Consider the following 23,698-nt stretch of genomic DNA (forward strand, 5'->3'; position numbering starts at 1 on the left):
CCCTCCCATTAGGAATCCTACAATTTATGTAGTTTGTAATCATGTTCTGAAGCTGAACGACATGAGTGGATGTCTTTCCATGCGTGTATAACAATGTCAGCAACCACAAAGGTGACACTGATCACACTGGATATGTGTATTTGTGAGGGGATCTTAAGTTCTGTAATTCTGAAAAACAGTGTTAGGGGCTATGTATGACTTAGTAGAAAAATATATACAAATGTGTATTTCTTGATGCATTTTCTGCTTCACAGAGAAATGTGTGCTTGAAATTAGCTTTAAACACCAAAAGGCTAAGGGATATGCTTGTATAGGCCCATCGATTCTGTTAAATTTAAAATTACTAAATTATTGACATATATACAAAAATATACATGTATTTATTACAAAGTAGATTAAAAACAGATATTGGTCCTCATGATAGCCTTAATTAAGAATCAAAATGTACAGTGACAACCAGAAATTACCATAATTGACCCTGACCAGACATGTTTCAGCCTGTTAGCCTTCCAGTTTGTTCTATTTTTCCTTTCTCCTCCAGAAAAACCTCATCTTGGTCAATATCTGTTTTTAATCTACTTTGTAATAAATACATGTATGTTTTCGTATATTTGCCAGTATTTTTTAATTTCAAATTTGACTAACAGAATCATTGGGCCTATACAAACATAGCCTTTTGGTGCTTAATTCAATTTATTTTCACCTCCCTCCCCTTCTTTTGTTTATTCTTGAAACTAGCTTTCAGTGTTTTTAGTGAACTGTGCTAGCTTCTAGAAACTATAGAAATGCTATTTGTGGTAACATTTTCATATTCCAGGTTATATAAAACAAGTGCACCTATTTTCAGCTGGCAGATGATGGAGGGTAGGAAATCACGAGAACTGATGTAGTGATTAGGTCACACATTTTGCTGTCTCGTCTGTTTCTTCTAATCTCCTTTTCTGCTTCATTCTATTCAGGGACAGCCTGGAACAAGAGGGTTTCCTGGGTTTCCAGTAAGTGGAACTGTTAACACATGCTATTACATATGAATGATATACCGTATTTCCAACTATAGCGTCACTGGAGTTAAACACCTCTCAGTGCAGCTGTTCTAGAAATGGTTGGCCTGCAATCACATCACAGGAAAAATGTTGCTATTTTTTTGAAAAAATTGTTACCTTATTTTTATTTTTGCAAATGTATCATTTCATAACAAATAATTCAAAAAAAATAAATACTGTAAAATATTCAGAGATGTTTGAGTTAACTTCCAGTTCTGGCAACGTAAGGAATGTAAGGTAAAAACAATGTTCATTAATTTTTCCTGTTTGAGATTCAAGGGGAAAAGTCATCATCCAAACATATTAATGTTCAGTATCAACGTGTTAGCTCATATTGTTTTTACTGATTCTCCCTGTATTTTTCTTCCGGTTAGTGGATAAGGCAGCCAGACTATTGTATAGGTTTGAACCTGTGCAATTTCCAAGAAAAACCCAAGCTGATATGCGATCCCCCATAACTCCTGTATCCCAAGTTCTTAAGATCCATTGATAAATATGTATTGTATCCTTATTAGTCTGTTACAGCACCAAAAAACAACCTTACGACGTCTTTAAGAAGACTGTCAAATTCATTATTGCATAAGATTTTGTGAATTAATGTCGACTTGAAAGTTCTAAAGTAGCCCATGAAAATTCTGCCATGATAAATATTTAAGGTACCAGAATCTTTTTTGTTTTGATAAAGACTTGACTTCCTCCTATTTCCCCACCACATTTTCTTTATGGTTCTTGGGGTGTTCCACCAGTACCCACATTCAACAAATGAAGCAGGATAAATGGTCTCTCTCTGTGTGTATCTGTCAAGTCACAGCTGACTTAGGGTGACCCTGGGAGGTATTCAAAGCAAGAGATGGTCAGAGGTGGTTTGCCATTGCCTGCCTCTGCATAGCAACCCTGGACTCCCTTGGTGGTCATCCATCCAAGTACTAAACAGGGCTGAACCAGTTTAGTTTCCAAGATTTGAGGAGATTGGGCTAGCCTGGACTATCCAAGTCAGAAATGAAATATTAAGGGTATTTAAAGGTTAAAACAGCATAATTTAAGTTAAAATAACTCATCTATTTTGTAAACTGAGAATCAAGCAAGCAAAGGGCATAATGCAGCCAAAGATTTGTACATTTAAGCCTCACTAAGATCTGTAGTTTGTGCCCAAAGAAAATAAAACCCTGAGTGCCGTTTTAAGGATTGTTTATATTTTAGTATTTCTAACTTTCACAGTCAGAAACATTATTATGGATGGACTTTGCTCTCTTTTTTTGTGAATTTAAAATAGTGTTTCTGGACAAAATCTTAAGTCTTTCATTTAAAAAACTTCACTTTCTCCTCAAGTTCCCTTTCTCCTGTCTCATTACTTTTTGATTGATAATACTCTTCAAATTTTGCAGTGATAGCATCGTAGCTGATTTTCTGCTCTGAAGATGTTCAGAGGAATTGCAAATATTTGGTAATACTGCTCAGATCCAGCATTACTTAAAAAAAAAAAAAGAACTACTGCATTTGGCCTTTAGCACCTGAAATGAGAAACAGTATAATTTCTTCTTAAACATTTCCCAGTCCTTTTTTGTGCTTTTTGAAAGAGTTGAACAATGAGGAACTTTTATTCCATAATTATGAAGTGTCCATAGGTATCTGTTCATTTTATGCCAGTCCTTAGCAGAAGTTCTTTTCCTGGTAACATATGTTGTTAATAATGCAACATTTGTATTAAGATGACAACTATAGTAACTGACAATTAAAACATAACCATTGAACCATTGTCAACTATAATACACAGCAAACTGTGACACAGCTTTCCAAGATTCTATATCTTAAGCTACAATAACTAATAAAATCACAAAAGGTTGCCCTGTTCTTTATAATCATCACTGGCACAATTGTAGTGCCAGCTTAATCCGAGTTATACCCTTCTAAGCCTATTGAGTTCAATGGACATAAAAAGATGTAATTCTGTTTAGGATTGCACTTCTAGATCTGTTAGGACTAGGGTTGTGGTTTGCACAAACACAATCTAAATAGTTTGCCTATTTTAGTTCTTTACCTCTTTTTACTCCTTTTTAATTTCAGGGCCCAATTGGTTTAGATGGCAAACCAGTAAGTGAAACATTTTAATTCTCATTCTCACCTTCTTAACCTTTTGATCTGATAGTTTCCATCCATAAGACTAAAAATGTTCACTCCCCACTTGCGGGGAGGATAAAAACTGAATTAATTAAATAGATATATAAAACTTGCAACTTGCCTTAGAAATTAAAGATGTCACAAATATTTAAAAGCTGTCAATTTATGTTGTCTTCTGAATACCTTTTTCAAAAAGTTGCATATGGCATGTTTGACAGGCAGGTATAATGCATGTTAGTGCCGAAGTATAGCAGGGTACATTTTAAACAACAGGAAAACAGCACAGCATACACCCAGGGACCTTGATTAATGGGTTGTATTTACTAAGCATTACAGTGGTGCCTATTATCTATTTGAGTTTCATTTGAATATAAGGGTTCCCTGCTTAAAAAAAAAGTGTTCCTGTATAACTCCCTAATCATCTTTGTGCTGTGGGTTTCATTTTAATATTAAAAAACAAATATTGTGCCATTCCTTTATGAAGTGTAAAAGTACAAATGTAAAGAGAATATATGTTACTCAAAATGCTGAAAGAGGAAGCACAACTCCTCTTTATGCAAAATTTGGTGTGCTATCACACCAGTGTAAAATATATGCTCTTCTTGCAGGACAAATATACATTAGAAAAGGCTTCTGTCTATTATATTATAATGCGAGCTCTCTTTCTGTGGCAGATCATCCACACAGTACATCAGTTCATAATTCCATTCAAAACAATTTCTTTTCAGCATTACTATTTTGATAGATGGTTGTGCTCAGCAGAGGGAGCTGTGAACTTTTCTGTTAAACTCCTTGATAAAACACTTGTCTTAAAAAAATCTTCTGACCTTCACAGTACACTAAGCAGTCACACGTACCTTATGTGCAGCAGAACATAAAATCTAGAGGCAGATTCTAGAATCAAGGAACATAAATGGGTATGGAGGACCATAGGCTTCAGTACCACTTAATAATAATGTGAAAAAGCAATAGAGTCTAAGATACTATGATAGTGGTATGTGGAGCTTAAAATAGCTCTTAGGTCTGGTTGTTAAAATGCTTACATCAGAATAATCTTTCCTTTCTGTTTAGGGACATCCTGGACCGAAGGGAGAAATGGTAATACAACTTTAATCTGCATGTACATGATATATACGGAGTTGGGTCTGGAAGCTCCCTAGTCCATTAAAGAACAGAGATGGGAGGGATGATTGTGGGGTCAGAAGTATGTGTGGAGTTTGACTTTCATTTCACATCTGGCCTGAACTCACCTTCAAATTATGGGGGGGGGGAACCAGCTGCACAGCATGGTGCAGCAGCATGACGGGCTTTGGTCCTCCCTCCCTTCCATCTTTTGTAGGGTTGCCAAGTCCCTACCTTTTGCTGGTTGGGGGGAGGGGAAGCTCCTCTCCCAGGATCTTCTGGCATGCGCACTACTGGAAATGATGTCATCACACTGGGCACGTTGCCAGGGGATGCTCTAGCATTCGGCTAGAAACTCTATGATACTATAGAGATTTCAGGCTGAATGCTAGAGCATCCCCCAGTGATGTGCCCGGCATGATGACGTCACCTGGAGGCCCAATCCAGGCACTTTAAAGGCACTGCCAGCCGGATCCGGGCCAGCGGATCAGGGACCCCTAAAGCTGGCCAACCCCCACCCCCCTGGGGGATTTGGCAACCCTGATCTTTTGCCGTTTTGATAGCAAAAGATGGGTGGGAGGGACTCTTTTTCATGCTTCCTTATTTTTGTTGACAAAGGCCTGATTGGCATCATTGGAAGTTTTGTTTGAAGTGATGAAATAAATGTTCTGCCTTACTCAAGTTGTTACTTGAGGTTTCAGTCCTCATGATGAGTGCACATGGTGTTTGTGTTTAGATTACTTGTGACCTATATAGTCCAACAAGAATTTCTTTCGTTTTTTAATGTTTAAAATTTATTTGCAGTTTGAATTTCAGTTATGCTGGTTATTATGAATTTGTTTAGCTGTGTGAATTATGAAGCTTCAGTTTGCAATTAATGTTTCTTGCACTTTGCTGTTTCTCATTAAGTCTGCTTTAAGCCATCTCAGAATAGAATTACACTGAACCATTAGCACCAATCTACTGCTGTTGTCTTCAGTACTATGTTATAGTAATAACATGAATGTCATGGAGATTCACCCCTAGGTAATGGATGTGAGTTGCTAGGTGAATGGCAAGTGTAGAATCTTCTGTGAACCAGTCATTTTATTTCTTTACTACCTGGGGATGCCTTCCTAAACCACCCCTTAATCCAATCCTAAAAGGCTTTGTGTCACACATGGGAAGCTACAACCTAGAAAATGATCAAATGGTGGCAAACATGTTAGATTCAGTACTCTCATCTTGTCTTGTAAACTCCATCTCACATCACCAGAGTCCTGTGAATTCACCTTAACTTCCCAGTAAATGGGTTTGGGTGCTGGACTTGTGGTTTTATGACTGGGCTTAGAGGCTAATGTTTACGGAAAAATCATTAAGTAAATTCAGCAAACTTTGGGGGAAAAAATTCCCCCTGTATAAGAAACAACAAAAATGGCTTAACATTTTATTTGCTTCTACTTTTCACAAAACTGTGAATGTGTGTTATCATCATATCTCAAGAAAAGTAGGGTTAGGGAAAACATGTAGATGTTTCATACTAATGGAGTGAAGCAACAGGAAGTTGTATTTGGATATGTGGAGCAACAGGAAGTTGTGTTTGGATATCTATTTTCATTCTCCATTATTTTTACCAGAATTATTTGTTAGGACCCCATACAGTTTAAAAAATTAACTGTCCACAAAATTGTTTAAGACCAATAAAGTTTAATTCTGGGTACCTAGAATTAAATTTTGTTGATCTTAGAGGTGTCACTCGATTCAGAGTTTATTCTGTTGCTTCAGACCAACACAGCTACCCACCTGAATCCATGTTCACAAAATTATTCAAGACAGTAACTTGGAAAGCATATGGTAATACCCAGGCCATCTACTTATCTTGCTTGTAACTGGACACATTTTCATGTACTTTATTTCTGGTCCATAAATTCTATTCACTTTGTTAATTCTGATGCCACCCTGTGTGTTTTGGTTTGTTCCAGCAAAGTATATCATTTCAGTGTGTGGTTGAATTCTTGGTACAGCTAGCTATGCCAGAATTTTACCCTCTGTCTAAAACAGTGAACCACAGGGTATAATAAATACTTCACTTCCTCTCTGACTTAATGAAATAATCATACCTTATAGTCTATCAAATACTACCGGGTTGTGTTCTGGCAAGCTTCTGCTTGCTTTGGCATAAAACCTATTGGGCTCTAATTCAATTTCACTTTTCAAATTAATTGTCATTCTGCTTCTTGTTTTGTTATTGTAATACATGTTTATTTGTTCTAGTCACAAAATGGTTTTTCTGAGGAGCCATGCTTTTAATATCTGATGAATTGACTATGAGGATATTGTTTTTGTTTTTTAAATGTAAGCATTAAGCCAGGCCTGCCTAGGGTTGCCAGCCCCCCCCCCCCAGGCCACCCGCAGGGGATACACAACTGACTTAGTCTAATTCTTCCTCCACTAAACAAAACTTAAGATCCAGTTTAGACTTACTTATTCTATGCTGCGTAAAACTTTTACTTGTCATGATGCTACACTTGAGAAGAAAAACATTTAAAAGAAACGTAACGTGGGCAATTCATAGCATTTGCAGTGATTGCTGCTGGCCAGCCCTGTGTGCCTCTGACAACAGCATAAATAGCAGGCAGTTTCTACCCATGTTGACTGGCTACACATGTAAGAAATTTTTTATCATGTCTGTCCCCACCATGAGTATTACCAAGACTATTTCCCATGGTCTGCTCATAGGCACATATAGGGTTGTCCCAAATTACAACTGATCTGCAGATTTACAGATATTAATTCCCCTGGAGGCAATGGCAGCTTTGGAAGGTGGACTCAATGGCATCACTCCGCCAGTGAAATCCCTTTCTTCTCCTAACTCCACTGTCCCCAAGCTGTGCCTCCAAACTTCAGGAATTTCCCAGGCCACAGTTGGCAGCCCTAGGTTCCCAGTGTGTATAATAGGAACAGTGATCACATGTTTCTTGAAGAAACCTAAATATTTTGCTTGAGAATAAACTGACAGGATGATACAGCGTATCTCACTTTTCTGTGGCTATGTCCAATGTTTTATTCCAGACTACATATCATGTACTGCCATATTTGTCATGTGGCTCATCTTGTTCATCACACAGTATAATGTTTGCTTGTTTTTCCCCCCTTCAAAGGGCACACCTGGTCCCAAAGGGCAGCCAGTAAGTTCTCATGCTAACACTTTCTGTTCATATTACTGTTTGGTATTTCTTACCACTGATACATACACAACCTTGATATTTATTTCTCTTCTGTTTCCCAAAGGGTCCTCCTGGGCAAAAAGGAGAAAAGGTAAGATTAGTAGAGATAACATTAGTAGAATGAATACTGGAGAAATTATTTTTAATTCACCATGGGACAAAATGTTTCTAGATTTAAGTTTGTGGCTAATGCAACCTGGAACTCTGTTTGTAAAAAGGATGACTCTAAAGCAACAGCCTCGCTTATTTTTTATTAGCAATCATGTTTGAAAACAATGTTACTTTTCTAAATGTGAGTTCATGCATACAATCATGCATGTTTGCGGGGGAAGATTTCAAATGAAATTTCTCCCAGCAAATTAGGAAAATTGTGCTTGCAGAAAACTATAATTATATGTTAAGGGTTGGATCCAGAGCAAGGATTATGCAATGGCTACAGATTTTCCCCATGTCCCCTCCCCTTCCCCAGCAGCACGTTCAACCTTGGAAAAGTTTATTCTAGCAGTCACAGAACCCACATGGAGTGGTGAGAAGAGGAAGGGGACAAAATCACCCTTCTTGCCTCTTCCATCAGTGGAGCTATGCTGACAGAAGAGACAGGAAGGGCAATTTTTTGTCATTCTCATGGCCTGCGGCAGCCTCCCAACCTGAATGACTATTGTTCCAAATGGATCCTGTAACCTCAGGAATAAACCTTCCCAGGGTCTGAAAGGACTGTTGTGGGGAGGACAAAATGCTGGATCCAGACTCAAGCACACAGATCCAAAGATGTTAGTTCAGCAACACCTGACTCCATATTTCAACACACAACTTGTCAATTAATCTTACCATTAAAAAAGAAACAAGACAATAGTAGATGCCATTGAGTCCATCTGCTCCAGGAAATCCTGGGAGATTTTGGGGTGGGTACCTGGGAATGGTGGCATGTCAGGGAGAGTGATATCACTTTCTCAGTGCCCCTCTAGGAATTTTCCCAGTTTCTATGTCTTTTACTGCAGACACTGGGGAAATTCCTGGAGCATCACTAAGAAGTGACAGTACTTCTGGACAGATGAGTCACTGGTTGTGACATCACATCAGGATGATGTTGTAGGACCTTCCCCCTATCTCTATGGTAAAGACTATAGATATTGGATGACATTCGAAGAGGTCACCATTGATTGCCACTCCCCCTTGTGTTTTCTCCTGTCACTAAAATTAGCATGGGTGGGGGAGTGAGGGTGGGTGTGGGAGGTTGCCTGCTATCACTGGACAAATAGCAGCCCTAGACAATTGTTTTGAATGAAACAAACCAAAACAATTTCAAAAGAAGTTGGACAGAGGGAACAAGAGCTAGCAAATAGCAAGCTGTTTTCCAGCATGTGTAAATCTGCTGAAACTGATGGAATCATGGCAACAGTGCATGTGCTAGGACCCTATCCCCTTAAATCTATTTTAGTTTACAGCATTCCCTATTTTAAAAAAAATTCTTTTAATCTCCTCTTTTTGCAGGGTCAGTGTGGAGATTATCCTCACAGGGTAAGCAAGCTTTTTTAAAGTGATTGTTTTCTTCCCTGTGTATTATGCCTCCTATATCTGAATGACTTATTAGGGAATTACAGAACATGTCAACTAACAATGGTCATCACTGGATCCTACAATCCTCTCCCCACCAGCACCTTCAGATTTCTTTCTGGCCTATATTACTGGCTGAGAGGGTAATGAACTTTCAGAAAGGATTTCATATCCTTATTCTTTGGCGGACTTAACTGACCCTAGAGGAGTATAAAATATATAACCCAGCAATCAGTGCCACATCTTACTCCATGCTCTCCTACTAATTATTCTGTGGTGTCCTTCCCATTTGGATTTTTTAAATTGGAAAAATTTATTAAAATAAAATACTATGTACATCCATAGTATGGAGTCTCAGTGACCCCAACACAGGGACCACTTAACAGCATGACAGTCGCTTGATGCAGCCGCTCGGCTAAGTGTTAACCATTCTGTATTTTTTTTTTCTGTTCACACCTACAAGAGATGATGAGTTGAAGGAGAAAGTAAGGTATAAATTAGATATTATTAGATCTTATCTAGGTCAATTAGATCTTATACAATAGTTTTAGCTGTCCTGTAAACAATAATCCTTAAAACAAATTCACATTTTTTTATTAATTTTTTTAAATGGTCTTTAAAAAGCAAAACAAACCAGAGCAGTGACTAACTGGGATGTATTTATTCTTGATATCTGGTTTCTAAACTGCTTTTTGAAAACCTAGCAAAGTTAACTTAGTCAGACCTCTTGATATATATCCAGAAATCCCCACTCTGTGCACAATGTCCACATCTTATTGTCCCACCTGCTATGTTATCAGAAGGAGTTCACTTTCATAACAACACCACAGATATGTGTAAATCACGTGGCAAGATTTCATGTAGGGTATGATGTATTGCCATTTGCCACTTTTCTTGACCTTTATACTTCCATGAGGGAACACTGCAGAGGGTGAGATTGAAGGGATGCTCACAGCCTGTCTGGGGGGTGGTCATGGTTGCTGGTGCCCCATGGCTTCCTCCTGGTGTGGTGTACAGGTTACAGTGCTAGACTGTGTTCTGGGAGACTCAAGTTTGAATCCCCACTCTGCTGTGGAAGCTTGCTGTGTGACATTGGTCCAGTAACAGATTCTCAGTCTCACATACCTCACAGAGTTGTTGTGAGGATAAGGTGGGGGAGGGGAGAACAATGTTGCAAGCTCCTTTGGGTCTCCATTGGGGAGGAAACAGGATATAAATAAATAACTGCTAGAGCAAGGTTTGAACTTGGGAGATTGCATGGAAAGAGCGAACAACATGTTTCTTTCTACTTGGATCTTCCAAATTGAAGTGTTACTGAAGCAGTGTGGGATGGAACTATGAGAGAATTACCACAGTACTGCCTTGTAACGTAAGAAGTGGTCCTAATGTTGCTGCAAATCTACTGGGTTGTCCTCTCTAGATATGGCTTACAGCAGCTGATTATGATTGCCAGATATGTTCCTAATTTAGGTTTCTGCTTCTTTAAAGATGCACCTGTAGAGCCTCTACCTGCTTCAGGACTGAATCTTGTAAGCCAGGCAACAGCATGGCAGTGAGGGACACAAAAGTTGTTGGCACAAACAGAAAACCCAAAAAAACATAAATGTATTTATTTTTAGAAGATTTCCATAACATTTCTTAGAGAACAAAGACCATTGTTCATTAGGCAAATGTTAGGCACTACTTAAAAGACCATTGAAATGCAAAATTACATTGTTTCATGGATTCCAGTCAATTGTTTGCACTCCCTAGCTGTAGGCGTTATGGGCAGAGAACATGGGATGTCTGTACGACATTTATTTTGCAAATAATTTCACTAAACCCCGGAAGTGCCTCATTTACTTTTGTACCCTGCTATATTTAGGATGCATCTAGTGGCAAAAGAACATCAGAAGGTCTGGAGGATTAAAGGAACAGAATTTAACCAGACACATTATACAGTGGGTTGAAAAAATAACAGATTCTGTAGTGTAAGTCTTTTCTAGTTAGCATTTGAAAAGTGTCTTGATAAATGGACACCAGCTCTGGCTCTTATCCCAGAAAAGTATGGAGCTACAATTGGTTCAGGACTCTGGTATGAAGGCAGCATGTAGATAGCAAACCCTTTAGATGTATCTGGGTGGAGTAAAGACTGATGGGTTGTCTGTCTGTTCTGGCTCATTAATAAAAGGTCAGCTGTGTTTATTTAGAAAGGCATTGTCACTAAATTGTTATGGAGCTTTTAAAAGCTAAAAGCATGGTTTGCTTAAGCAGTGTTCTGTGTTCAGTTACAGTCATTGACTTCAAGCCGTCCACAGTGATCATGGTGAAAAGCCAGAGACAGGGGCCCTCAGAATATTAGCACATGACAAAATTAATCACAAGTGACTAGGAATATGAAGGGCTTCAACATGCAGACCACTATAAAGAGAAAAGAATTTTACAACTTTGGTTTATGGCTGCTGTTGGATATTGGAATTCTTGATTAAGAAATTTTATCATTCTAACACACAGGGTACTCTTAGGTTTAGGGGATCCATGCAGTAAGCAGAATGTAGATAAACAGTGCCATCCTAAGCAGGCCTGCTCAGTGGGACTTACTCCTGAGAAAGTATTGTTAGGATTGTACTGAAAACGCTATAGATAAAGGTGATGAAGCTCTGACATGGCTTTGCAAGTTCGGTATGCCTTGAAACTTCTGTGTTGTGCTCAGCACTAATATGCAACTTGCTCTTTGTTTCTAGGCTCTCAAGTGTATATATTGCTGGCAACAGGATTAGTTCTCTTATCAAAAATATGGAAATCTGAATTCTTTCTTTCTCTTTTTAAATGTAAGTTAGTGGCCCTCAGGATGGTAGTGAAAATGATCCTGAACACTTCAGTGCCAAAAGACATTAAAAGTTGTAAAATATTATGAATGATCTTTAAAATGAATATCAGGCAGAGGAGTTGTGTTTGAACTTTGAGAGGTGCAAGAACAAAGAATTCTGCTTTCTCATGCTAGCTAGAAGTCTTGGATAGTCTAAGTCACAATTTCCAACCTCGTAGTTGCCCTTAAAGTTAATCAAGTCATGTAGATTACCTTGTGTCTTCATTATAAGTTTTCTTTGGGGGGGCTGGGGTTTTTTAAAGGTGAACACGTTTCCATTTCTAGGAGGATGGAAATCACATTTTAACTTGCCAAGTTAGAATTTCTGACATGGTCTTCTTCTGACTGCTGTGTTGGTGACAAGGGTGTATGGCCTGGATTGCCCTTCTCCACTGCCAGCAAAGCAGGAACTGAAAATCCAACCCCACTGTTACGTAGTACTAATATTCCCTCTGAAGGGCAACAAATAATAAAAGCTAATACTCAGTAGAGGAAGTGACCATATCAACAGATTATTCAAGTTAAACAGTCTAAGCCTTGCAGACGGATGAGGTAACCAGAGCAGGTAAATAAAGGATAGTTGCAAGTGTAGGTCTGGACTGATGCAGCTGCATGTTGAGTTCAGAGTTGTTTTGTTATTGAAGGCGTGGTGGATGTAATTGACCCAGCTCTGTGTCTTCACTGCCCCCTTAGGAGCACCTCAGTACCACACTTGCAGCTCTGCGTTCTAATCAGATCCTTACATTGAAGGTTTGTGGGTAAATGGTTTAACTGCAGCCGGTCCTGTTGCAAAAGAACAAAGAGATGGATCCAATATTGCACATTCTTAGTAACAAAAATCTGTTAACACATTTGTGGGAACATTGGGGAGGCAGTTTTTGGGAGAAGGAGAAATAGATTTCAAATTCATTTCTTTAATGCCTCATGTGCTACTAATTACTAGGAGGAAAGACCATACCAATTCAAATATCTATAGCTCAGTTTTGAATGCAGGGATCTCAAGATAATTCCTCTGGAGCTTAGACATTTTGTACAAAATACAGGGTGACAGAAATGCATCCCTTTAAAATATTTGGAACAGCTTTTTGGTAAGGACTTTAGGAGCCTATTGTCTTCATATTTGTTGAGAGATCTTTGTTTATTATGCTCAGGAAGCTCTATTTACTAGCAAGTACAAACCGAGTATTGATCTTAAGGTCATACTTCTCCAACTGAAAAATACAGCACATTACTTTTTCGGACACCCAAATGCAAATAGACTCAGAACAAGAGGCGGGACCCGCGATACTTGTGGGGGGGGGAAGTATTCCCCACAGCTTCCGGCCAGCAGAAGTGGCAGCAGGTGAGCCCATCCTTCTCCCTCCCCCCTCCCCCCTCCACCCCCAGTGGCGGCGGTGAGGCCAGCCCACCAAGCTTTCTCCTTCTCCCCTCCCTCCCCTTGTCAAGAAGGAGGAAGCCATCGCAAGTAAGCCTTCTTCCCCGCCCCTGCCTGGCCCCGACAGTGAGGCCCCTGCAGTCCTGTGAGAAATAGTTTTCTTTATTCTTCTGATGCTATATTTTGACATATTCAGTGAAATGTATCATATTCATGGAGATGGACATCCTTAACCCTGAGAATAGAGGAAAGTCAAGTAAAGCAAGCACTACAGTCACATCCTAATATACATCTTTCAACTTTTCAGATAAGGGCTGGAGAGAGAAAAATACACTAATTTATATTATGTGTTTCATTATTTGTCTAGGAGTTTTGCTTAAAGAAATAAGTAAAAAAAGCCAGCTGTCTACCACCTAGCCTTTGCATTTCACAAATCTTGCTACAGAAGGAATTGCTTCTGATTCTGACTGTATGACATGTATAAAGAACGTTCGTAACTAGATTATTTGAGTTTGAAGGGGGGAAGCTGGATGTAATAATGGTTGAAACCCCTTATACATTCTGACTTTATGAATGGCATCTCATCATTGCCACGTGTGCTTGGATTTAGTGCCATAACAAAAATACTCAGAACATCTGTCTCACTTTGTTACTTCATGCAAGGATCATAGTGATTCCCCCCCCCCATGTGGTTTGCTCTGCCCCTCTGTGGTCTTTGAATATACTGTTAATTGTAGCCCTCCTAATCCAAGGCTAGTCTTTCAAATTTTCCGTCATATTACCATATCATCTGTTTAAACCCAGCCCAGAATGGCTGAGTTGCAGTGCTGCAATATTGTGATGATATTTCAGTTGCAACAAGACCGGAACTTGGCTTGCACTAAATAGCAAATAGCCATATTTAAGGGGAGGAAAGTGAACTCTGGAGTGTACAAACTCACTGTCATGGGTAACTTGCAGGCACACCTCTATGCTTCAAAAGAAACTCTTCATGCAACTGAATTTCGTAGCTTTAGCAATACCTGTCTGTCCCAGTATTCATGTTGACAAAAACTGGGTGAATGACTCTAGTTGTAGATAATCATGTGCAGTGGTTGGAACAGAACAGTACATGTTCGGCAGGCAACAGGCCCAGCTGCTTTTGTTTTCTAAGAACCATTTTGGCGAGGTAGAATTAATTCCTCTAGCATGGAACACATGACTTCTGTTTAAAAATTGGCAAGCATGGAGTTGTTTACTACCATGCTAGATAGAATGTCTTGAACTTAACTTTGAATTAGTGTTACAAAATATGTGGCAGCATTAAGGGCTTTCATGAGACCAGGTCAGGTAAGAACTGCAGAAGAATCCTCAACTAGTGACTGAGCACCATTGCTTTAAGTGTTGGATGTTTTTATTATGTTTTATATGTTTTTAATTATGGCACGGCTAATTACCCTGCCCTTGTTAGCCGCCCTGAGCCCACTGGGGAGGGCGGGATATAAATGTGATAAATAAATATATAAATGTGAAAAATGAATAAATAAATAAATAAAAGGGTCCCAGCCACAGCTATTGTATTCTACTTAAAAAGGAGGAGGTCTGAGAAATGTTGCCTGAAGTAGGCCTAGGCAAAGAATGACGCGCTAGTTGAGCATTGTCCCTTGCTGAAAGAGTTCTTCATGTCATTCTGCATTCACCTCATTAGCCATTAAAATGCTGTAGTCCTCTTAGTAATTGTAACTGATATGAAAGCACATGTACAGTTTTAATGATGTTCAAATGGCTTGTTCCTACTAGGAAGTAAAATACAATCAATTATAAAAAGTATTTAGGGATGAAAAATTATCTTTTTGAGTCACTGTTGTAAACAGGACTGTGTAAATCATCTGTGTGTGCAACAAGTAACAGGAAGTGGTCTGGAAGGATAAAGTATCTGTGGCAATAAGGAAAGCACTAAGAAACTATAAGGCCCTTTTAGGTGATATAAAGAGGAAAAGATAACAAAAACAAAACAAAAATATTAAGAAGGAGATTAAGAGCAAAAGTGCTTTAGCTAGGGACTTCAGATGAGAAGGTATTTTTTGCTTAGGTGCAATGAGGCTTAGCAGAAATGGACAGCGAAATTATCTGGAAAGTTTTACTTTAAATAATCCAGATTAGATAACTAGAATACACTAACACTTAAAGGGTGAAATGAAAACTACGATCAATACTGTAACCAAAACCAACCATAGGTGTTCCCAGCAACCCATATTAATATGCTGTATGTGGACAATAGAAGAGCTCAGAGGTTTGCCAAGAGGTACCCAATGACAAATACCTTTTCTATTGTCTTTCATTCTTGCCTCTCAACTGTGACTTACTTTCGTTACATCCTTTCATTGTTTTCCTTTTTTTCCATTATCTTCATTGGCTGCTCTGTATGACTTTTGATGCCATACTGATTTCCTTTGCCTTGTGACCTTTGGCCTTTGCCCTGTGACCTTCTGGTTCGGTCTTCTTCAGCTGTTGCCACTTCTCAATTCAGTGCGGCTGGCTCCACCCCCAGTCATAAAGAAACGCACCTTCCAGGTATTCTTCACCTTTACCTCCTTTTCCTGTGTTGAGCTTTTATTTCATTTCAGAAACTGCTGATTAATCACCTTGTTTTTTTCCTCACAGAGGGGTTTCAGTAAAAGTAGGAAAGTAGTCTCTCTGACGATTCAGTCACACCCATTCAGCTTGTTTGTACATAACAAACACCACCGCAAACTAGTTTTAATTCATCCTCCATTTAGCATCTAAGCATGAATACAATGCTAAATGGCATCGATGGCAGCTTGAAGCTCTTTTTTCAAGAAATAAGAAAGAAATGGAGAACAAGGTTTTCAGAGCCCCATTAGCATACATTGGACATTCTAATTATATTTTCTTCAGTTACAGAGAGAGCAAATTGCTTGTCCACAGATTAAGAAACAAACTAAGAGCTAATTCTCACTTTATATTGTAATTGTGTTTGTTATGGATATGCTGGCATTACACAGATACTTCCTAGAGCAAACGTATAAACCAGGCCTGCACAATTTGTGACCCTTCAGGCAAAATGCAGTCTATCAGCTCCACTAGGCTCATTAAAGCTTCAAAAATAAGAGGATTAAACATTTAGCAATCTGCAATAAATGGATTGAGGTTGTGTTCAGCTCAATCGGTCACAGGTTTGACAAAAGTGTCAAGAGCAATTGCCCATCCCTAAACCTGCTAGGATTCATGCCTCATCTTGCTAGGGAATCCCCATCATGAGCATATGACATTTTTAGGGATGTGTGTTTGCCCTTAAATCTTCATTTGTTTATTATAGGAAACATGGGTTCTCTTATTGACATAGCCATGACAAATACAATTACCACATAAAATAAGAAGTGCCTCTATGTTTGATGCCCTAATCTTGATCCCATCCTCTCAAATATCCTCTGACTTTTCAGGAAGTTCAGTTATACTAATAACAGTAATGGGACTTCTGTTGACAACCTCTAGCCTTACCTTGAGACTGCTAGGGTATTTTATATTAAGGCACTTGAATAAATTAACTTGTATATCTGTAGAGTTATCTAGGTGTACATTTTGCAAATACTAAATCAGCTGCTTGTGGCATTCTTCAGAGGATATAGCACATAACATTCTGTTCCGTGCATTTGGCTATATTTCGGGACAGTATTATGTGTGTGCAGATGAGTGCAGTTAGTTTGTCTCACTGAGGATCCAATAGAGATGCCAGTCTACACAAGGCCTTTTTGTCACAGTAGCATAATGATATTGTTATGAATACTTTTATCATGAAATGGACCACTACGATTCATCTGGAATGTGACTGGAGAAAGGGAGTAAGTTAGAGATCAAACACTATACTTATCAGACATCCCATACTATTTTTAAGCAGTAATTGGAGATATACGTTTGTTAACCACCAAGTGGCTTCACTGATATTCTTTGTATATTTAATGTTCTGCCAGGGTTCACAAAAGGTTATCTTATCTAACCACTTTGACATGGTATTAAAATCCGTGTGGAAATCAATACAGTTGAAAAGGACATTAACAGCAGGTGAGGGAGGCAGAAAAAAAGGGAGTTTTAACAGTACCACCCTAAGCAGGTCTGTTCGGAATCCTGCTCACGTCCATTTAGTAAATTGGGCTTAAACCCAGGAGAGTGTTCCCAGGATGGCACTGCTAGCTTTATAGAGTTTATTCTGAGATTTGCTAGTAAGACATAATATTCTTATTAACACATACCAGTGGACCACTTTTGGGGGAAAACAAACTCTGATCTGGAATATTCTTATTAACACATACCAGTGGACACTTTGGGGGGAAAACAAACAAACTCTGATCTAGAGAAAGCTGTACTTGACAAGGGACAATTTACTGCTGATTAACTTAAATCATATTAATTTCAGTGGGTGTTTAAGTGCAACTAACAGGACCATCCCAGCAGAGTTACTTCTAAGCTTAAGATTTCAATGGACATAGATGAGTATAAGTCTGCTTAGGATGGCTCTGTACACTGGGGCCAATGGGCCCTGTGAAAATGCTTAGTTTAAAAGACATTAGTCACACATGATATGGATTTTGATGGATTTAAAAGCCCATTAACTAAAGCAAAGTTCAGTAGTGAAAGAAAAGCAGAATGGGAAAGCCTGAGAAAAAAGATGTCTTCAGAAACTTTTCAGTCTAGGAAAGAGCAGAACAAATATCCATAGGAAGAGAATTCCAAGGATGAGGAAGGAGCAAGACTAGGGAAAAACAAGGACAAGTTGGAGCAGAAGTGAAGTGTAGCACTTTCAAGTGAATGAATGTCTCATGTCATTCATTAGAGGCATCTCCTGACAGCTTCACAGTTGAAGTAACTAGGATGAAATTATACATTGGACACAAATGGTAGCCTAATAGCCCTTTTAGGTTAGATAAAACTACTTTCAATTGGGGTGATCAGGTATGAAGAAATGGTGTCTCAGGAGAGGGTGCTTAATCATTTCACTCCTTGCTATTTTCCTTCTCAAAATGGCTCTCTCAAGCAGCTTTTCACCTCACTGGTTTTAAATGTGTGGTATCAAAAGGGAAATGCTTTAATACACTTCCCTTTTCTTCTTGCTGTTTCTCAGCTCTTAGTCATCCTCTGGAAGCAGTTTTCCACTTCAAAAAGGGCCACTGGGCTTCAGTCACTTGTGTTTCTATGTAATGTACAGTTTGGCCCTAAGAAAGATTGGAATGGTCCATCGGAGGGTAGTTTAATATTGGCATCTGCTTTCCCTTCCCAAGATCTGATTATAATTTTCATTATCTCAGCTGGGGCTTTAACAATAAGTCATTCAGAAATCCACTCAGAACATTCCTCTGTAGGTGAACTAGTTCAGTTTTGGAAACCCTCTTGAGATACTTATCTACCATAACTGGCTTGGCTTGGCTTGGCTTTCTCCCTTTCCTCAGGCTGTGCTTGCTGTCTATCACACTTACAGCATCATTTTGCTAGATTTTAAACATTATTTGATGGTAATATTGTTTTTTAATAAACCGCAGGGAGAACAAGGACAGGCAGGGATCCAAGGGCCCCCGGGGCCACCTGGGCCTCCAGGCCTTCCAGGAACTCCAGGACAACCTGGCCCAACTGGACCACCTGTAAGTCTCTTTTCAATTATTATGTCTATCCCATTTTCCCTTTTCTCCATGCATAAATACAATCTTCCTGTGAGTTCGTGATTATTCTCTAATCTTCCATCTCCCCTCCTTTCCAACACTAGCACTGACTCCTGCTAGGATCCTAAAATGGGTGAGGATTGAGTGAAAAAGGTAGTTCCCATTTCAAGAGAATGATGTTGCATCAAAGCCCTTATTATCTCATCCCATGTATGTGTGAGAGACTAGACAAGAATGTAATTTCCTTCATCCCAGCATGTGTAAAGAACCAGCTGAGGAAGTCACACTCTGGCTGCAGTTATTTCACCCTCAATTCAAACTCAAGTCTTAAACACTCCTGAAATCTCTTTGATGTCCTATTAGAGTACCATTCTCAGAGTGATACTAAGCAGTTTTGGAAGGTGGATATCACTCCAAATGGTTATCTTCAAAAGATTAATTTCTTTGTGACCTTAGGGGAAAGTCGGAGAACCAGGGAAGCCAGGCAAGGATGGAAAGGTATGTATTAAAGCATTTTTCAGTTCCCCAGAATATAATGCATGTTTTTTGCATTAAGGAATGATGAAGGGAGGAGTAAAATGCAGAGAGTACTGGTCATTTTATGTCTACTTCATTTAGCTATGGCCAACTAAGGGCCTGACAGTTGACTCAGTAAAGTATTCTAGGCACTGATGGCTCAAAAAGCAGTGCCATCTGAGGCCACAATCTCTGGCAGTTTTCCCATGCTACCTCTCACTGATCACTGCCACCTCTGCCTCTCAGCATGTCAAGAGGCATATATCTCCCAGTCCCATTTTCTCACCAAAGCTTTCAAACACAACATGGGGTGGGTGGGAGGGAGGCAAATAAACTCTCTCCACCCTGTATCTCAGACAGCGCTTTAGGGTCACTAGAAAACTACTCATCTGACCCCAAAGATAGCAGTTTTATGCAACTACAGTGTGATGGAGTGGTTTTCCAATTCCTCATGATTCTCCTACTTACTACTTAGAATAGTTTCTGCATTCATGAAATAGAAGCAAACTGTATGTTGTTTAAGCAGAAATAAATGGTAGAAACCCTATTATACATACTGTAGAGCTTCTCAGTTTTTTACTTGCTCATTATGTGATACGCTTTTATCTTCAGGGCTTGCCAGGACTTCCTGGACCAAAGGAGAGTAAAGAAACACAGAATAAATTCCAAATAATATGGATGCCTTTTAAAATTACAAATGTTTTCTGTGGGAAAACATCTGAAATACAGCAAAATCCCCAGTGTGATTATTTACCCAACTCTCATGATGGTGATAAGCATCCCAGTTGTAAAGGAATTAGCTACTGATGCTTTGAAAACTAGCAGACCAGATATGGCTGCCTGGAAAAAAAATGTCCTGTCCATTTAATAGAGACTTAATGGGGTATTATTTATCTGGTGATATTACTTACCTCCATGCTGTGTAAATCTTCAGCTGCCCAGTTCTACACGTTAAGCCTCTATTAAAGGGACATGGCATTTTTCTCCAGGCCTATTGGCAACTGAAAAACCAGAACTCTGCAATTAAATAGTAAGAATTAATTAACTTTTTAAAATCCTGAATTCTCTTGTTGGGACTCAACTTGATGAGATGCACAAAAGACCCATGACTGGATCTCATAAAATCTTTAATTGCATTTAAAAGCAACTCTATGCTGTGGTATAGGGGGTTACTCCCCTCATGCTGTTTCCCAGATAAAAATTGGCTCCCTAAAGCAGTTATTTGCCTCAGGAAGAAGAAAAGCCTGCATCTATCTTTGAAACAGTACAGAAGGAAAGGGTTAACTCCCCCCCCCAGCTGTGCCATTTTCTTGATTAACTTCCCCCTGCAACTGCTCTTTGCCCTGATGTTCCCAATCCAGTTGCTTCTCCCCCACATCTGTTTTGCACTAAAAGTTTGAATTCCATTATTAGGAATTCAACTGACACAATCTAATTGTCTCTTACTTGAGGATTCTAAAGGGGGGGGGGGTTATAGCTTTTATTTGAATTCTCTGGGTACCGAGGTATCTTCCTTAGATGTTTAGTTTATATTCCTGTTCCTGCAGGAGAAGGCTGAAAGTTTTTAGTCTGTCCACTTCAGCTCTGTCTGTCCACTTCAGCTCTATCATTTCTCTCATTTTTCATTTTCAGGGAGAACCCGGAGTTCCAGGATACCATGGAAGAAAGGTACGAACAAAACGTTTGAGAAGCCCAAAACCAAAGAACAAAAAAGTACCACAGTGTTTTAGATGCATAAAAGTGGACCTGAGCCATCTGGGAAAGTGTTGGAAAAATACACCATCCTCTCCTTCTGCATATGCATGTATACCAGCACACCCTAGCTATAGCACTTCTGTCATTTCCTACCTTGACTGGGAGTGACTGGGACTGAAGTAAGTGTGACTTCCCCTTGAACCATCTCAAACTCTGTCCATTCCCCATGGGCAGCATCTGTTATAAGAGGGTGGGATTGGGGATGATTCCAGGTTTTCAAGTGCTACTAAGCTTCTTAGTGGCTTAGGACAGTTCCTGCCAGGAGAGTCTGGGGATGGAAAAAACTGTAAACTCCTAAAGATTTTATACTCTCCTGGTGAAAATTTCTTTTGCATTTGCACTCATGCAAAATGTTATAAGCAGTAGCATTTAGGCCCCAGTAATCTGTGCAGAGTCTTAGCCCCCCATCCTTTTTTTTCCGGAACAGGACCGGGGCAGCAAATGGGGACGAGGCTGGTCTGATGAAACCACGGGCCAGGTTTTTGTCTATGAACTTGCGCAGTTCATCTTTCTCCGCCGGGCCCATGGCATAAATGCATCCCTTAGGTAGTTTTTGGCCAGGCAATATTTCAATGCTACAGACTGAGTGTCTATGAGGGGGGAGCTCATCGGCCTCTTCCTCCTCAAACACCCTGGCCAAATCCCAGTACTCGGGGGGAATGGATAACAATTCCTCCTGAGCCAGGCACACTCTGGGAGATTCTGCAGTAGGCTGCTGGCCCCACTTTGGGTCCCACCTGTGCTCTTGACACCTGGGGGAGATGAATTGTACCTTCCCTTCGTCCCACAGTATATAGGGATCGTGTCCATGCAGCCATGGGCCTCCTAGGACCAGCGGGAATCTAGCGGCTGGGGTGATCACGAACAACCGTTCTTCCCAATGCTCCCCCGCCCCCAACCTTAACGGCACAGTCTCGTACTCGCAGGGTTCTTTCATAGTAGACCCATCGATTTGGGTAAAAATCAAAGGGTCTTCCAGCTTTACTACCCCCGCCTCCAACCCTGTAACAAGGGAGGGGTTGATAAGATCCCTCCCACACCCTGAGTCAGTGAGGGCTCTCACATGGATGTGTGTTCCGAGGTCGTGTTTAATTAATCACTGTCACAAAAAACAAGGGGGGAAAACGGCTCACCACTTTTGGCGCCTCCGGGATCGGGTCCTGCTGATCCATGCCTCTTACAGCAGGACCTGGCCTTTTCCCGCTGGCTCGGGGTCGTCTTCGCTGGAGTCTTGTTCCAAGTCCTCTGGGGTGGCTTGCAGGGCTTTGGCATATTTCAGCTTCCCCATCGGCTTTTTGTCAGGGGTGTCTGGGCGTCCTTTCGCTTGGTCGCTTGGGCCCGGTTTCCCCTGGCCGGTTCCGCCGCATTCGGCCGTGAAATGGCCCTTTTCCCCACACTTCAGACAAAGACCTTGCCGCATACGTTGCTCCTGCGTAGCCTCTGACTGTTGCGCCGGCTTGCCTTTTGGAGCCGAAGATGCAGGCCTGCCTCCCGCGGTGGCGATGTCCAAGCGTAAGGTGTTTAGGCACATTTCAGCGCTCTCTGCTTCATGCATCCATGCTGATAGGGAGACTGGATCTACCGCTCGCAGGACTGTCTCCTGGATTTCTGAATTCAGCCCCACGCGGTACAACTCGGCTAGTACCGGATCAGGCCAAGTCTGGACTTTGGCTGCGTGTAGCATGAATTCCGAGAAGTACTCCCTCACGGTTCACTTCCCTTGCTTCAGGGTGCATAGGAAGGCCCTTGCTTTTGGCCCAGCATTCCGATCCTCGAATTGGGCTCGCAGGGCCCACATGAAAACGTCCAGATCGACTAGCTCAGGGCCCCGTGCATTGTGCAGCCCCACATACCAGGCCGCCGTGTGGCTCCTCAGACGGGCCGCTACCACATCTACTCGACTGCTGTCATCTGGGAACAGGTGGCCCAATCTCTCCACGAATTTCATTACTCGAACCACAAAGTAGGCAAGTTCGTCAGGGTTCCCATCAAACGTGGCTTCGATGAGGTCTTTCGGCCGATGGATCGCGGGACCCCTTGGGCTTGCTGGTCGCGGTGCTGGAACTGGGACTTCCCCCGGAGTTGGTCTGGGCACTTCCCCGGCTGAGGTTGGGGGGAGGTGGTTGGGGAGGTGGTTGCGGGGGTGCCACTGGTTGAGCATGTCTTTCCTCTCTGTTGGCTTGAATCATCAACTGTGGGATCGCCTGGAACAGATTTGCCATGTCTCTCTGCAGTTGCCACCGCTCTTGGTCAGCCACCTCCATCCTATGGGCCCACTCCAGTCCCCTGTCTGGGGACACGCGCCCACTCTGCGCCTTCGACTGCTCCGTCACCCACGCTGCAGGCTGCAGTTCAAAGGAGGCCCCATATGGGGGTAAATCTCCTGCTGGGAACCCCAGGTCAAACCTGCTATCCCTTCGGGGTCCTTGTGTCAGCATATAAATCTCTGCTGTAGAATCCGGGTTAAAGTGGCCCCAGCTGGAGCTCGGTCGATACCCCAGCCGGGGTGG

At 40.8% G+C, this 23,698-nt stretch overlaps 1 protein-coding gene across 1 annotated transcript in view; it reads left to right on the top strand.

Annotated features, from left to right (window-relative positions):
- The window catches only part of COL13A1 (collagen, type XIII, alpha 1), a 308,444-nt gene that overhangs the window by 116,929 nt on the left and 167,817 nt on the right, over nucleotides 1–23,698 (top strand). Inside the window, exons 7-16 of the mRNA XM_015428404.1 lie at nucleotides 960–995; nucleotides 3,108–3,134; nucleotides 4,233–4,259; nucleotides 7,424–7,450; nucleotides 7,554–7,580; nucleotides 8,981–9,007; nucleotides 12,585–12,641; nucleotides 18,801–18,899; nucleotides 19,374–19,415; nucleotides 21,066–21,101. Coding sequence (XP_015283890.1) covers nucleotides 960–995; nucleotides 3,108–3,134; nucleotides 4,233–4,259; nucleotides 7,424–7,450; nucleotides 7,554–7,580; nucleotides 8,981–9,007; nucleotides 12,585–12,641; nucleotides 18,801–18,899; nucleotides 19,374–19,415; nucleotides 21,066–21,101 — 405 coding nt within the window. The remainder of the gene's footprint in view (nucleotides 1–959; nucleotides 996–3,107; nucleotides 3,135–4,232; nucleotides 4,260–7,423; nucleotides 7,451–7,553; nucleotides 7,581–8,980; nucleotides 9,008–12,584; nucleotides 12,642–18,800; nucleotides 18,900–19,373; nucleotides 19,416–21,065; nucleotides 21,102–23,698) is intronic.

This window comes from Gekko japonicus, unplaced genomic scaffold (genome assembly GCF_001447785.1).
Source record: "Gekko japonicus isolate JY-2015 unplaced genomic scaffold, Gekko_japonicus_V1.1 scaffold672, whole genome shotgun sequence".
Classification (NCBI taxonomy): domain Eukaryota; kingdom Metazoa; phylum Chordata; class Lepidosauria; order Squamata; family Gekkonidae; genus Gekko; species Gekko japonicus.